We start from the raw sequence: 16,980 nt of genomic DNA, 5'->3' as shown, positions 1-16,980 counted from the left end.
AACTTATTTCAATATACTATTATACAAAAATATGAAGCCAGAATTTATGCAATTAGCATTTAAACTATGCATGTCTTAGTCGAAATACCAGAGTTTGTGAAACCAGTGGATTTCTTGTTTTTTAAGCAAAAGGTCATGTCATCTTTATCTCAGTATCCCCAGTGCTTAGAACCATATCTAGCATTTTGTAGATACTAAATTGTTGGTTGAATGAAAAAGCAAATGAAAGAGTAAGCAAATGACTAAGGACTGAGTGTCACAAGTGTAACCCTCTTTACTTCTCCCTGATACTTAATTGGCTGACATGTTAAAGAATTCTTTTTTTTTTTTTTTTTTTGGTTGCACCAGGTCTTAGTTATGGCAGGTGGGCTCCTTAGTTGCAGCTTCAGGGCTCCTTAGTTGTGGCATGTAAACTCTTAGTTGCAGCATGCACATGGATCTAGTTCCCTGACCAGGGATCGAACCCAGGCCCCCTGCATTGGGAGTGTGGAGTCTTATCCACTGCACCACCAGGGAAGTCCCCCTAAAGAATTGAGTAGATCACCTTTTGTACCTCAAATATGAGCAAGTGAGATGATCTTTAATTATTTCTATCTCACTTTCTAACTGTTGTCTGGAGTATTTTGGATCTAAAGTTGGTTCCCCAGGGCTCTTCTGGTACCTGAAGATTTAAAGTCCCCCATCTTGTAGCTCCTGTATCCTCTATCTGCTGACCCAGTCAGTGTTGGGGTACAGCAAAACTCAAGACAGCCCTGCATCATTATAAGTCTCTTAACTGATTAAATTTCCTACAACTGTAACAATTACTTTCCTAGTTACAAATCATTGTTGTTTAGAAATCTTTGTGACACATGCTTTTAGTTGGTTTACATAATGTTTACTCCCTGGGAAAACTTCAGCAGAGTTTCTACTTCTTGCTTTAGAAACACTTACATTCTTCCTGGGTCAAATTAAGATGAATAAAATAATGAATGAATGAATGAATCAATCTATCTATCTATACTTGCTTTAGCAATAGACACAATAAAAAATTGCTGCAAAACAAAGGTAAATCTAGAGCCATGGCAACTTGGTCCAGAAAAACATCGTATTTTCATCCCTCAATTATCTGCCAGAGAACACATGGCCTACCATAATATTTGTAATTAATTAACCAATTAATCAACACATTTATTGAGTACTTGCCATATGTCTGGTACTGTGCAAGGTAATATGAACACCAGGAAAGCACAAGCCACACAAATGTAGATAGAGTGTCTAGACTTTTACATGTCCTGATGCTCTGAACTGTCATTTAAGTCACCCCAGACCTACACAAGTCCAGCATGTGGTGAAAGATGAACAACATCCAGAAGAGAGAATAGTTCTGGAAAATGCAGGGCAAACTTCTCTACTTCTTCTTGAATTATCTTGCTAAATCCAAAGAAGAAAGCTCCCCCAAGCCCTCCACAATGGTTAAGAATATAAGTCTCATAATAAAAATGTTCCGTTTAGGCTCTGTGTGACAGTGGGCAAGTTGCTCTCTGATCTTAGAATAAACTCTAAACTCTATAAACAAGGCATGCCTGACCTGGCCTCCCTTCCATTCTCATCTCATTCTGCTTTCTCTGTGCTCCAGCCACATGGGACTTCTCTCTCGTCCTTATCAGGCCAAGCACTTTTTCACATCAGGCCTTCACAAGTGCTTTTACCTCTGCCTGTAGAAGTCATTTCCTCAAGCATCTGTCTTTTTCCTTTATAGATGATCACAGTTTGTAATTGTATATTTATTTGTGAATTTATTTAATGTCTTCTCCACCCCTAAAGGCTCCATGAGGTCTGTCTGGTTCACCATTGAATCCCCACTCTCCAGAATATTTCCTGAGTGGGGATATTATAACAGGCGCTTAAATATTGGTTGAATGACTGACACAATGAATGAATTTCTAATTCCTAATCTAGTCAACAGGAAAGTGAGAGAGGTTTGAAAATGAAATGAGACAAAGGTGTTAAGGGATGATTTTCAAAAACAGGTAAAATCCTGACTCTCTTACAAATGAACACGTGTCAAAGATTTTATTTACTTAACTCATCAGTTAAAGGAGAGAATTTGTAAGCTGTCACAACTGGTCTGAAGGAGAATCCAAAGAACATATCTTTGTAGATCAGGAAAATTGAAATAAATTTGCAAATAGATGGAAAATTGACATTTCTATGGAAAGAAGGAATGTCCCTTCACCAGACAGAATTTTTTTTCATGTCTATAGATATGAATTATTTGCATTATTATCAGTTTTTTCCCCACAAGTTAACTTTAATCTCTACAGAATTGTAAAATAGCCTAGTCAAAGACTAGGTTCAGATAGTTCCTGAATGCATTCCATTGAAAAGGTATCCAGTAATCTCTTTTGCTTATTCTAAAACATAAAAAAAATTTTCCTATAATCTTCCCCCATTTTTGATAGAAAATGATCTAAAAAAATTATTCACAAAATAAGGCTGGTCTCATTAGGTTTGGCCTGATAATTTACATAGGTGCAGCAAGAATGTTAATCACCACATAGGCCATCTTAAGTTTGCTCTGTTGGAAGTTTTCATAAGGAATCTCAGATTGAAGTTTTTAAATCCTCTATTACTTGTTATACTGAGGTTAGAAAATCAAGCCCAAGAAACTCTGTCTACCATATTTCAACTACAGAACCTATAAATTTGGGTACATTCCTCTCCTCTAGAGATGCTCCAAATATCCTAAGCTTCTTGGACCTGTTGGGAAACGACATTCCTTTCCACCTGTAAGGATGGAAGTCCTGTAAGCCATGTATCAGGCCAGTTTTTCTGGGAGGGCTTTGGAAGCATTTGGTTCCATAAAGTCAAGCTTAGTTCTTTAAATGTAACTTATTATACCTGACTAATAACATCATTCTTAAATATGAAATTCCAGGCAAGTTCTTGGTTGCATAAGCAGTTTTTTCAATTATATCTTAATAAAAGAAGAAAAGTTTCTTATTGAAACTATGCAAATAACCCATATTGCCATGAAAAGTAAGGAGGCTCAGTCAGAGTTTCTGAATTCGCGAGGTGAGAGGGAGCTCATCTAAAGTAGTAGAAGTTCAATTTCCTTATTTTCTGGGAATTTTAGGAATATTCAATTCCTGTAAGTGCTCATTTCTCTCTGTAAGTCAATCAGAACACAGCTCCTTTAATTTGAGACTTTACAATCTAATTTATTAATACCATCTGGAGACAGGAAAACATTCTACGTTCACAATGAGAAATAAAGGGCTTTCTGAATTACAGATCAGAGAGAGTTTATAGCTTCAATCCTACAATTTCAGCCACAAACGAAAAATAAACACAGAAACACAAAAATGTAATGGTCCAGATAGCAAAAAGTTAGTCTCCTTCCTTGTGGGTATGAAATTCCTAGTTGAATTGAGCTCAAAATACACACATAGACAAACAGAAGTCTACAAACCATATTCTCTATTGTCTCTCACTCGATAGGGAATAGATCTCTGTAAGATCCATTTACAAAATCTCAGTCGTAGCCACCAACAAGGACTAACTTATCAGCCATTAATATGGAGTAATATCAAAATTAGAGAAATAAGAGTCAGCAATGTTCTATTGCCACTTTGAATTCACCTATGGGTGCCAAGAAAATAAGTGCCTGGCTTGGTTCCCTGTGATATGTACCTTTTCTGGCAATTTCAGGTGAATCTTTTGCTCATCTTGGTGGGATCTCCAAAATTGTTAAAGGATATATATTTTTGAAAGTAAAACCATGACTCTTATACAACTATAAAATGAACACATCAAAGATTCTGTTTAACTCATTAATTAAATGAGGGAACCAGTAAAATGTTACAATTGATTCAAAGAAGAATTCAAACAGCAGACAAATTTACAAACCAAAAATTTGGAAATAAATTTGCAGATGCATGCAGAACTGAATTTTGGGGGGTGGGGAAAGTACTGTCCCTCCATGTGACAAAATTTATTTGCATATGTATAAACAAGAATTATTTGCACTGCTCTTGGTTTTCTATAAACTAACCTTAATCTCTACAGAATTGTAAAAGAGATTAATCAAAAACAAAGGTGATTATAGGGTCAGATAATCTCCAGAGTTTCCAGCATTCTGATGAAAAGATAACCAGTAATCTCTTTTGCTTATTCCAAAATCATAACTTTTTCCTTTCGATGGTAAATGCACATGTGTGTTTGTCTAAAATTAAGTGAATTGCTTCACCTAGTACTAAAGCAAGGGTTAAAATCATGCTCATATTCTTTGGGATTCTCAGAGAATGAAACTCATTCTAGTAATGAAAATACACTGAATTAGAAGCAGCTCTGTTTTCCACATCTGCAAAGTAGGCACAGTTCTTGGACATGGGATATGATATTTATAGGTGGAAAATATTTGTGAGGACAGAGAATTAGTCTTCATATTTTAATGTAGTTAAATTCTGGTGTTATAACAATTAAAACCTGGAGTACTAATTTTGAAAAGGGCTTGAAGAGTTGTACTTGGGATCAGTAGTTCTTAAGTTTTAACAGTGCAAAAGATTGACCTGGAGTGCTTATTTAAAATGTAGATCACTGGCCCCAATTCTAGTGATTCTCAAACTTCAATGCACATAAACATCTCCTGGAGGCTTCCATAATGCAGATTCCCAGGGGCCTCAGAAATTTGGACAGGTCTGGGATGGGGCCCAGGAATCTCCGTTTTTAATAATAAATTCTTGCCCCAGATAATCCTGCAGTAAGTAAACTGAAGACTTCTCTTTGGAATCATTGTTTTAGAATCATTTACCGTCATTGTTTTGGAATCATTGTTCGTAGTGAAGTCTTCTTCAGCTCTCCCATCCCTCAGCGATCATTCTTCTGAATTCCTATAACCCTAGACTTTAATTTCCTGAATGTGACATAATATAGTCCTTAGAGATAATAAAGCAAATGAAAACAATATTTATCCCTCTTAGGATGTGTGCCAACTTCTTCAACCTAGTCCAGCTTAGGACACAGTTTTTTACTTGGATTTCATTGAGAGCCAGAGTTCTTTATTTTTCTTCCTATTAGCTGAGAGCAACAAGAAGCTGAAGCCCTATCACATGTCTATGTCAAGTACTCCCAGAGTTTCTGGGTTTCTGGCTTCAATACCATAGATCCACCTTAAATGTGAGTTTCACCCCTCACAGCAGGTTTTGCTCAATTATTCATTTACTCATTGATTTACTCATTTTTTTAAAACAATGTCTCCTGTCCTTAAAAAACCTTGGCACCAGTCATATTGACACAGTATGACACAGTATGAGTTCTAGGAATTGTAAATTAGTCACATTAATACTAACCATGTTGCCCAGTAACACTAAAACAACCTACTTGGGCATTCACATCATCTGGTAATATGAGAAATGTCTAAAAATAACTCTTTTTAAAAAATAAAATATGACTCGTAACAACAGGAGCATGATTTCAAGCACACAGATTTTCTTTCTTTCAGAACCAAAGGTCTCCTTAGTTATTGACTGTGTACCTGATTTCTCTGTATTTTAAAAAGAATACCAATATTATCAATAATTGAAAATGTCATTAAGTATAAAGAAGTTTCTGTTTGCATTGGAATTGTATTTCTACCTTAAAATGAAATTATCACAGTACAAGTTTATTTCATAATACCATTATTAGAAATGCCATTTTTCTTGGGTTAGATTAGGCTTAAATGAACAGTACTATGGCTTTTTTCTTGCAGATGATTAAGGCACTAAATGTAGTCTCACAAATAAACTAATGAATAGAGTAAGTTACACTTGTGAAATTTATAGAGTTCAGACTTTGTGGAAATGCTTGAAGTTAAACTCATATTCTTCTAACCTTCCTTTTTAGGTATTTTAAGTATGAGAGAACAAGGATTGATTCCACCAACAGCAAGAATTACCTTTCAGAATCCACCCATTACACCCAGAGCGGCTCCTCTGCGTAGTTTTGATGAAGCACGTAAGATTTTGACTACCGGTAAGACAGTCCTGCCTGTATGTTAGTTGGGGATACACAGAAATTACCAAAATCTTTTATCTTCAATAATAGGACAGAGGAAACTTGTAATGAATCTGAGTTTCACTTTACTGAATAAAGTAACTTTAGTCCCTTTGTGAAATACCTACTCAGGGCCTGTGTTCTCTATGTGTTAGAAAGTTGGTATTTTCAAGGGATTTGCAGCTTGGTTGGGAAAATAAGACAAATATAATAAAAACAAATAACAATACAAAGTATTATAGACTGAAAACCAAATGTATGTTAAAGCCTAGTACTATAGGTGTTCAGAGGAATGATTGCTGAGAGGTGAGATAATAGAAGACTTCAAAGAGGAGGCTGGATGAAATAGGAGAAAAGCAGTGACCTGGGAATCTATTAACTAGTTGCAGAACCTCACACAAGCCATTTACTTTCTCTGGGCCTCAGCTTTACCAGTTATAAAATGAGGGGTTTTGGCTAAATTAATCCTTCTGTTCAACAAATATTTGTTGAATGCTTGCTTTATCCAAGGTAGCTGGGGATCTGACAGAGAATAAGTCAGACAACATTTCTACTCTCATGGTGCTTATAGTCTAGCAGATAAGTAAATGAGAATTTAAGCTAGGGATAAGTGTTAGAAATAAAATAGAACAACATGGACTACAGAGTGATAAAAGGAAGTGATTGCTTTGCTTGGGAGGGAAGGGTCAGGGAATGTGTCTTGGAAGATGTTGAGATCCAAATGACAAGAAGGAGCCAGTCATGTAAAGATCTAGGGAACAGTATTTCAGATGTAGGACAGAACAGGCACAATGGCCTGGGGGACTAAGAAGGGAATGAGCAAGAAAGCTAGTGTGGCTAGAGGGCCAAGAGAGAGGGAAGAGATAAGGCTGGAGAGGTAGAGAAGACTGAAGTGATGTAGGGTAGAGCAGGACTATGAGTTGTCCTCAATGTTCATTCTCCCCTACTTCCACAGTAATAGAATCATGGGTGGGCACATGTCAGCTTGGCCAAAAACAACATCTCCTAGTCTTCCTTTCAGTGTGGTGTGCCATGTGCCCAGGTTCTAGACAATGAGGATGTAAGCAGAAGTGGAAAGGGAAACTTCTGGGCATGGCTTCCCCTTCTCATTTTTCATCTCTGGCTAGCTGGGATGCAGATGTGATGAGCAAGCACTTTGGAGCCAAAGATGGAACTCCAGGTTGAGTCTGGCAGAGATGCCCTGACAATCTGGGACTATCTTCCTTTCAACCCTTGTGTGAGAGAGAAATAAACTCTTAATTTGTTTAAGCCACTCAGTATATCTTAGGATCTTCTTTTTAAATGCCTTAGACTATAGCAGAACCAGTATGGCAGCCTTTCAAACCATGATTTGGAGTGGATTTAATCCTAATTACAATGAGAACTCACTGAAAAGTTTAATCAGGAGGATGAGGTGATCTGATTTACATTTTAATAAGACCATTCTGACTGCTTTACAGATAATGAATCATAGGGGAGCATGAGTAGAACCAAGAAGACTAGTTAAAAGGCTATATTGGTAAACCAGGTGAGAAATGACGGTGGATTTGAGGAGGATGGTATCAATGGATATGAGGAGAAGTGAACAAATTCAGGTTGTGTTTTGGAGGTGGAGCCATGAGGACTGGCTGATGGATAGGAGTGAGGGAAAGAGAGGCATCAGGGATAAATATGTATGAATGTATGTATGAAAATACCCAATTTTGTATCCATTCTACTGTTGATGGGAATTTCAGTGGTTTATACCATAGAGCTATTATGAGTAATACCATTATGAACATTCTTGTACATGTCTTTTCATGTAAATATGTATGCGTCGCTGTTGGATACATATCAAAAAGAAGAATTGCTGAGTCACAGGGTAAATATACACTCAGTTTTAGTAGATAATGCCAAACACTTTTCCAAGGTGTTTATACTGAATTATTTTCCTACTAGCAATGTATGAGCATTCCAGATCATATATATCTTTGTCAACACTTGATATTTCCTTTTGTTTGTTTGTTTTGCCATCCTGAAGACTCTGTTGTGGTAGCTCTTTGTGGGTTTAATTTCTATTTCCCTGATCACCCATAAAGTTGAGCAGTTGTTTTGATATGTGTATTGGTCATTTGAATATCTTCTTTTGTAAAGTGATTTAGAAACTTTAACATTTCTTTTTTTTTTAAAATGGGTTGTCTTTCTTTTTCTTAGTTATTTATAGGAATTATGTATGTATTCTGGGTACTAATTTTTTATGAGTTATATGTATTACAAATAATTTTTTTATTCTATGGCTTGGTATTTCACCCTCCTACTGGTGTCTTTGTTTTTACCTAAACTTTTGATTTTGAGATAATTGTAGATTCACATGCAGTTGTAAGAAATAATACAACGAGCTCCTTTGTACTCTTAACTCAATTTTTCCCAATAATAATATATTGCCAAACTATAGTACAATATGACGACTGAAATATTGATTCAGCCAAGATATTGAACATTTTCACCACAAGGATTCCTCATGTTGTCTTTTTATAGCCACAGCCGCTCCCCTCTCACCCCACACCGCTTTAAACCCTGGCAACCACTAATCTGTTCTCCATTTCTATAATTTTATCATTTCAAATATGTTAGATAAATGGACTCATACGATGTGTAACATTTTGGGATTTTTTTTTTTCACTCAGCATAATTCTCTGGAGATTTTATCCAGGTTGTTGCTTATATCAGTAGTTTATACCTTTTTACTGCTGACTAGTAATCCACAGTATGAGTGTACCACAGTTGTTAAACCATTCACCAGCTGAAGGATGTATGGGTTGTTTCCGGTTTTTGGCTACTATGAATAAAGTTGCTATAAACATTTGTGTACAGGTTTTTGTATGAACATATGTTTTCATTTCTTTAAGATAAATGCCCAGAGCATAATTGCTGGATCTCATGGTAGTTGCATGCTTATTTCCTCTACATACACTTAGAGCCACATCAGACAGTGTTATAATTTTTGTTTCAAACATCATATATAATTTAGAAAACTCAAGAGGAAAAAGGAAGTCTATTGTTTTTACCCATATTTTTGTTTTACCACGTTCTTTCTTCTTTTCTGATGTGCCAAGATTCCTTCTTTTATCATTTCGCTTCAATTGAGAGAATTTTCTTTAGCCATTGCTTAGGGTCATTATACTAGTGACCCTAAATTATCTTAATTTTTCTTCAGCTTAGAATGTCTTGATTTCTCCTTTATTCCTAAAGGATATCTTCACTAGATATAAGATTCTGGGTTGACAGTGCTTTTCTTTCAGCACTTAAAAAAAAAACTGTGCCACTTTCTTTTCTTCTCCATGGTTTCTGATGAGAAATCCACTGTCTTTTGAATTTTTTCCTCATGTAGGTAAGGTGTTGTTTTTCTCTTCCTGCTTTCAAGATTTTTCTCTGTCTTTAGTTTTTAGAAGTCTGACTGTCTTAGTGTGGATTTCTTTGGTTTGATCCTGTTTGGGTTTGGCTCATCTTGAAGCTGTAGGTTTATATATTTTGCCAAATTTTGGAAGTTTCAGCCAGTATTTCTTTGAGTACTTTTTTCAGCTTTGCCCTCTATTGTTTCTCCTTCTGGGCTACAATGATACAAATGTTAGATCTCTTGCTACAATCCCACAGGTCCTTGAGGCTCTGTTAATCTCTTTCCCCTAGTCTATTTTCTCTCCATTGATCAGACTGGGTAATTTCTATTTTTCTGTCTTCTAGTTCAGGGGTCCCCAGCCCCCAGGCTGCAGACCGGTACGAGTCCATTTCCGGTCCGTGGCCAGTTAGGAACCAGGCTGCACAGCAGGAGGAGACTGGCGGGTGAGCGAGCAAGCGAAGCTCTGTCTGCCGCTCCCCATCCCTCCCCATCACTCTCATTACCACCTGAAGCATCCCCCCACCCCATCTGTGCAAAAACTGTCTTCCACCAAACCGGTCCCTGGTGCCCAAAAGGTTGGGGATCGCTGTTCTAGCTCACTGATTCCCCTGCCTCCTACATTCTGTTGTTGAGCCATCCACTGAATTTGTATTTAGATGACCATAGTTTTCTGTTCCAAAATTTCAATTTGTTAAAAAATATACACTTAAAAATGGTTAAGATGGTAAATGTATTGTGGGGTTTTTTTTGTTGTTTCTTTGTTTGTTTTTTGCCACACCACGCAGCCTGTGGGATCTTAGTCCCCCAACCTGGGATTGAACTCAGACCACAGCAATGAAACTGCTGAGTCCTAACCACTGCACCACCAGAGAATTCCCTGTTACATGTATTTTTAAAAATATTTAATTAATTTATTTATTTATTTGGTTGCGCCGGGTCTTAGTTGCAGCAGGCGTGCTCCTTAGTTGCAGCTTGCCAGCTCCTCAGTTGTGGTACATGGGCTCAGTTGAGGCAGGTGGGCTCCTTAGTTGTGGCATGCAAACTCTTAGTTGCAGCACGCATGTGGGATCTGGTTCCCTGACCAGGGTGGAAGCCAGGCCCCCTGCATTGGGAGCATGAGTTTAACCACTGCACCACTAGGGAAGTCCCTGTTATGTGTATTTTAACACAATTTAAAAATTCAACTTGGTTCCTCTTTATATATTCTATTTCTTTGTGGAATCTTTCTATTTCTTTGCTGAGTTTTTATATTTTTTCATTTGTTTCAAGTGTTTCTGTAATTGCTTGGGAACATTTTTATGATGGCTGCTTTAAAACTTTTGTCAGGTAAATTCTAAGATCTCTGTCATCTCAGTGCTGGTATCTATTCCTTGTTTTATTATTCAGTTTAACATCTTCCTGGTTCTTGGTATGGTGAGTGATTTTAGAAACTTTGACATTGTGGGTATTATGTTATAAGACTCTGGTTCTTATTTAATCTGTTTTATCTATTTCCTCTGACACCCCTATTAATTCCCTATGCATCTGAGGAATAAGCCAAATTAGCTATGATATATCGTCCTGTTTATGTATTGCTAGATTTCATTTGCTAATATTTTGTTTACTATTGTTGTTGATGCATGAGGCTGTCCTAAATTTTCCCTTTCCTATATTTTCCTTAGGTTTTAGTATCCAGGTTAGTTTTGCCTTCAGTGAGTGAGTACCATCTCTTTTTATATTCTCTGGAAGCATTTGGATAAAATTGGTAATATTTCTTTCTTAAAGAAATAAGTTTGGAAGAATTTACCAGTGAAGCCATTTGAATTTGTAGTTTTCTTTGGGAGTAGGTTTATAATTGTAGGTTTAATTTCTTTAACAGGTATAGGACTATTTTGATTATCTCTTTTGTCTGTTTCAGTTCAGTAAATTAACTTTGTCTAAGAAATTTGTCCATTTTATTTAAACCTTCAAATTTATCGGAATAAGGTTGTTTATAATATCCTCTAATTATTTTTGTAACATCTGTAAAACCTGTGGTGATGTACATTTTCATTCCTGATGTTGGTTATTTACGCCTTTCTGTTTTTTCCTTGATTGGTCTCTCTAGGAGTTTATCCATTTTATTATTATTTTCAAACAACCAAATTTTGACCTTACTGATTCTTTCTACTAGATATTTGCTTTCTATTTTATTGGTATCTGCTCTTACCTTTATTATTTCTTCCTTCTGTTTACTTTTTCGAGGTTTAATTTTCTTGTTTTCTTAACTTATTGGTACACACCCTTAGCTCATTAATTTCAACTGTTACTTGTTTCTGATATATAAACAGAAGGTTATAAATTTCACACAAAGCACTATTTAGCCAAATTCCCTAAGTTTGTTATGTCATATTTTCATTACCATTTAATTCAAAACATTTTCTAATTTCCATTGCGATTTCTTCTTCAACCCATGGAATATTTAGAAGTATACAAATTTGAGTACTTTCTACGTATCCTTTTTGCTATTGATTTGCAGCCTAACTCCATTGTTTAGAGGACATACTATGTATGCTTTCAGTTATTTGAAATCTGACTTGCTTCTTGGTCTTTGCATATGATCAACTTGGATGAGCACATATTCTGCATTTATTAAGTGCAGTGTTATGAATATATTCAGTTAAGTCAACTTAATCATGTTATTCAAATTTATGTCTCTATTAATTTTTTTGCCCATTTATTCCATCCACTGCTAAGAGAGGTATGTTAAAGTCTCAAATTATGATTGTAAATTTGTCTATTTCCTTTTAATTTTTGTCAGTTTTTTCTTAATATCACACATATTTTAAATTTACTCTTTACAGAAGGAAATGTATTTATCACCAAAAGTAAGAAGTGCACTAAAAAGTAAGAATCAGTTTTAAGCAAGGGTGAACAAACTCTTTATGTAAAGGGTCAGATAGAAAATATTATAAGCACTGCATGCCACATATAATCTCTGTATATATTCTTTTTATTTTGTTTTGTTTTGTTTTTGCAAGCCTTAAAAATTGTAAAAACCTTTCTTAGCTTGAGGACCATAGAAAAACAGGCTACAGGCCAGATTTGGACTATGGAATACTTGACTTTAAGTATTAAAGTTTAATGTATTCCAGTAATTGAGAGCTAAATAAAATTTAAATCAATAGGTATATTTGTACACTGACTGTATGCCCAGTTTCCAACATTTTATCCTTTGTACTTTCAATATTATGAAATACTTCTGGGTTTCTTTAATGTGATTTTTTTTTTCTGGCATCACGTCCTCTGGAACATGTTCACCCTTTCATCACAACCACTTTTCTCATTTTTGTCAATAAGTTAACCTTAAAGTTCCTCTGGTTGCATTACCAGAGTCTTGCGAATGGTGGCAATATCAACATTCCAATAGTCAGCTATTTCTTCTAGAATTCTACTTATAATCAATTTTTATTTCACTTACAGCACTATCAGTTTTCAGGGTATTTTGCTGAACTTTCAGCTTTGTTAACTGATTCTATCTTTCAATTATCAATTTTTGTAAAAAATCATGTGGATTTATCATTGAGAGAAAAGAAGGCAATACCACTACATTCTTTGCAGTCTGTGTGTGAACCCAAAAGCAGATACACAGTGGCCAATCACTGATCATGATATGCACCTTTCACTTACATAATGATTTGTGGAACAAAGATCTAGCAGCAAAGTTTGTGCTTTATGCCATTACTGACAGTTACTATACCATAGTAACTGAAATTTGAACCCTGCTGTTGGGGGACTGGTATTATTTAACGAAACTGTGGTACCAAATTTGTGCCTATTGGAATGGTACAAAGTGAAGACTCTTTGTATATTAAATGTGAATGGCCTAAACACACCAGTTAAAAGACACAGATTGTCAGATTGGATAAATAAAAAAGACTCAACTATATGTGGTCTACAAGAAACTAACTTTAAATACAGAGACATAGAGAAGTTAAAATAGAAGGAGGGGAGAAGTGATAAATCTTACTTACAGAAGAATTCCAAATAATATAAGTAGTTATTCCTCCCTCCAAGAGGTGGAGCTTAATTCTCCCTCCTTTGAATGTGGGCTGGACTTAATGACTCATATCCAAATAATAGGGTATGGAAAGGGGAAAAATTTTAAATTTACAGAGGAGAATCCTGGCAAACCCTACCTTAACCAAGGATAATACATCATGACCATGTAGGGTTTATCCCAGGAATGCAGGACTTTCTCAACACTTAAAAGTCAATGTAAGTAAGTCAGAAAGAGAAAAACAAATACTGTATGCTAACACATATATATGGAATCTAGAAAAAAAAAGATGGCTCTGAAGAACCTAGGGGCAGGACAGGAATAAAGACATCGAGAATGGACTTGAGGACACAGGGAGGGGGAAGGGTAAGGTGGGATGAAGTGAGAGAGTGACATGGACATATATACACTACCAAATGTAAAATAGATAGTTAGTGGGAAGCAGCTTCATATCACAGGGAGATCAGCTTGGTGCTTTGTGACCACCTAGATGAGTGAAATAGGGAGGGTGGTAGGGAGCAAAAGAGGGAGGGGATATGGGGTTATATGTATACATATAGCTGATTCACTTTATTATACAGCAGAAACTAATATAACATTGAAAAGCAATTAGATTCCAATAAAGATGTTTAAATAAAAGAAAAAAAGAAATAAACAAAAGAGATGGTATAGTTTTTAAAAAGTCAATGTAAGTCATCATATCAATAGACTGAAGAAGAAAAATCATATGACCACCACAATAAATAAAAATAAAATAAAATTCGACATCCATTTGAATTCAAAGCCTTAAGCAAACTAGGAATGTAAGGAATTCCTCAGACTGATATAGGATATCACAGTTAAAATCTTACTTAATGGTGAAAAACCAACTGCTTTCTCCCTAAGATCAGGAATAATACAAGAATATCCACTCTCACCACATCTATTCAACATTGTACTGAATGTCCTAGCCAATGCAATGAGGTAAGAAAAACAAAGGCATGCAGATGGAAAGAGAAGAAATAAAATAATCTCTTTGTAAACAGAATGATTACTACATGGAAAATCTGAAAGAATCTAACACACACACACACACACACAAAGCCACTAAAATGAATAAGAGAGGTTAGTATGGTTTCAGGATACAAGGTTAATATGCAAAATTAATTGAATTTCTATATACTAGAAAGGAACAATTGGAAATTGAATTTTAAAAACAATGCCATTAAAATAACACCAAAAATTGAAATACTTAGGTATGAAACTAAAAAATATGTACAAGATCCGTATGCTGAAAACTCCAAAATGCTAATGAAAAAAATTCAAAGAAGACCTAAATAAATGGAAAGGTAAGCCATGTTTACTGGTTAGAAGACTTGATATTGTTATGATGTTAATTCTCCCAAAATTGTCTATAAATTCAATGAAATCCAAATCAAGATCAGTAGACTTTTCTTGGTAGAAATTAACAAGTCAATTCTAAAATTTGTATGGAAAGGTAAAGATGGTACAATAACCAAAACAATTCTGAAAAAGAAAAACATCAGAGGATTCATGTTATCTGAGTTAGTATAAAGCTAGAGTTATCAGGACAATGTGGTATCAGAAAAGGATAAAGACAGAGGTCAGTGGAACAGAATAGAGAGTTCACACATATACACTGATTTTTGACAAAAGTGCAAAGGCAATTCAATGGAGAAAGGACAGTCTTTTCAATAAATGATGCTTGAATAATTGAAGATAGCTATATACAGAACCTTGACCCACACCTTGCACCATATACAAAGATTTATTCAAAATGTATCATAGAAGTCAGTGTAAAGCCTAAAACTATAAAACTTTTAGAAGAAAACAAAGGAGGAAAATATTTGTTTTCTTGGGTTAAGCAAAGATTTCTTAGATGCCACACCAAAAGCATAATCCACAAGAGTAAAACAACTAATATCTTGGCCTTAATCAAAACTTAAAACTTCTATTCTTTGAAAGACAGTGTTAAGATGGTGAAAAGAAAAGTTACAAATTGCGAGTAAAAATTTCAAAACACATCCTTGATAAAGAATATTTTGTCCAAAATATATAAAGAACACTCATAATTCAATAATAAGAAAACAAGCAACCCGACAGAGCTTCAAGATGGTGGAAGAGTAAGATGTGGAGATCACCTTCTTCCCCACAAATACATCAAAAATACATCTACATGTGGAACAACTCCTACAGAACACCTACTGAATGCTACAGAAGACCTCAGACTTCCCAAAAGCCGAATACCAGACAACAGAAGAAAGAAGAACTACAATCCTGCAGCCTGTGGAACAAAAACCACATTCACAGAAAGACAGACAAGATGAAAAGACAGAGGGCTATGTACCAGATGAAGGAACAAGATAAACTCCAGAAAAACAACTAAATGAAGTGGAGATAGGCAGCCTTCCAGAAAAAGAATTCAGAATAATGATATGATTATCATTGTCAGAATAATGATGTGATTATCAGAATAATGATATGATTCAGAATAATGATACTGAAGATGATCCAGGACCTCGGAAAAAGAATGGAGGCAAAGATCAAGAAGATGCAAGAAATGTTTAACAAAAACCTAGAAGAAGTAAAGAACAAACACCTAGAAGAATTAAACAACAAACAAACAGAAGTGAACAATACAAAAACTAAAGTGAAAAATACACTAGAAGGAATCAATAGCAGAATAACTGAGGCAGAAGAACGGATAAGTGAGTTGGAGGACAGAATGGTGGAATTTACTGCCGCAGAACAGAATAAAGAAAAAAGAATGAAAAGAAATGAAGACAGCCTAAGAGACCTCTGGGAAAACATTAAACACAACAACATTCACATCATAGGGGTCCCAGAAGGAGAAGAGAGAGAGAAAGGACCTGAGAAAATATTTGAAGAGATTATAGTCGAAAAATTCCCTAACATGGGTAAGGAAATAGTCACCCAAGTCCAGGAAGCACAGACAGGCCCATACAGGATAAACCCAAGGAGAAATATGCCGAGACACATAGTAATCAAATTGACAAAAATTAAAGACAAAGACAAATTATTGAAAGCAACAAGGGAAAAACTACAAATAACATACAAGGGAACTCCCATAAGGTTAACAGTTGATTTCTCAGCAGAAACTCTACAAGCCAGAAGGGAGTGGCATGACACATTCAAAGTGATGAAAGGGAAGAACCTACAATCAAGATTACTGTACCCAGCAAGGATCTCATTCAGATTCGACGGAGAAATCAAAAGCTTTACAGACAAGCAAAAGCTAAGATTATTCAGCACCACCAAACTGGCTCTACAACAAATGCTAAAGGAACTTCTCTAAGTGGGAAACACAAGAGAAGAAAAGGAACTACAAAAACAAACCCATAACAATTAAGAAAATGGTAATAGGAACATACATACCGATAATCATCTTATATGTGACTGGATTAAATGCTCCAACCAAAAGACACAGGCTTGCTGAATGGATACAAAAACAAGACCCATATATATGCTGTCTACAAGAGACCCACTTCAGACCTAGGGACACATACAGACTGAAAGTGAGGGGATGGAAAAAGATATTCCATGCAAA

General features: G+C 35.6%; 1 protein-coding gene across 1 annotated transcript in view; it reads left to right on the top strand.

The window, feature by feature from the left end:
- IQCH (IQ motif containing H) overlaps positions 1-16,980 on the top strand; it is a 213,425-nt gene that overhangs the window by 70,826 nt on the left and 125,619 nt on the right. Inside the window, exon 6 of the mRNA XM_030875171.2 lies at positions 5,869-5,997. Within this exon, the coding sequence (XP_030731031.1) occupies positions 5,869-5,997 (129 nt within the window). The remainder of the gene's footprint in view (positions 1-5,868; positions 5,998-16,980) is intronic.

This window comes from Globicephala melas, chromosome 2 (genome assembly GCF_963455315.2).
Source record: "Globicephala melas chromosome 2, mGloMel1.2, whole genome shotgun sequence".
NCBI classification, from domain to species: Eukaryota; Metazoa; Chordata; class Mammalia; order Artiodactyla; family Delphinidae; genus Globicephala; species Globicephala melas.
The sequence above is the reverse complement of the archived record's forward strand: the minus strand, read 5'-3'. Positions and strand labels throughout refer to the sequence as shown.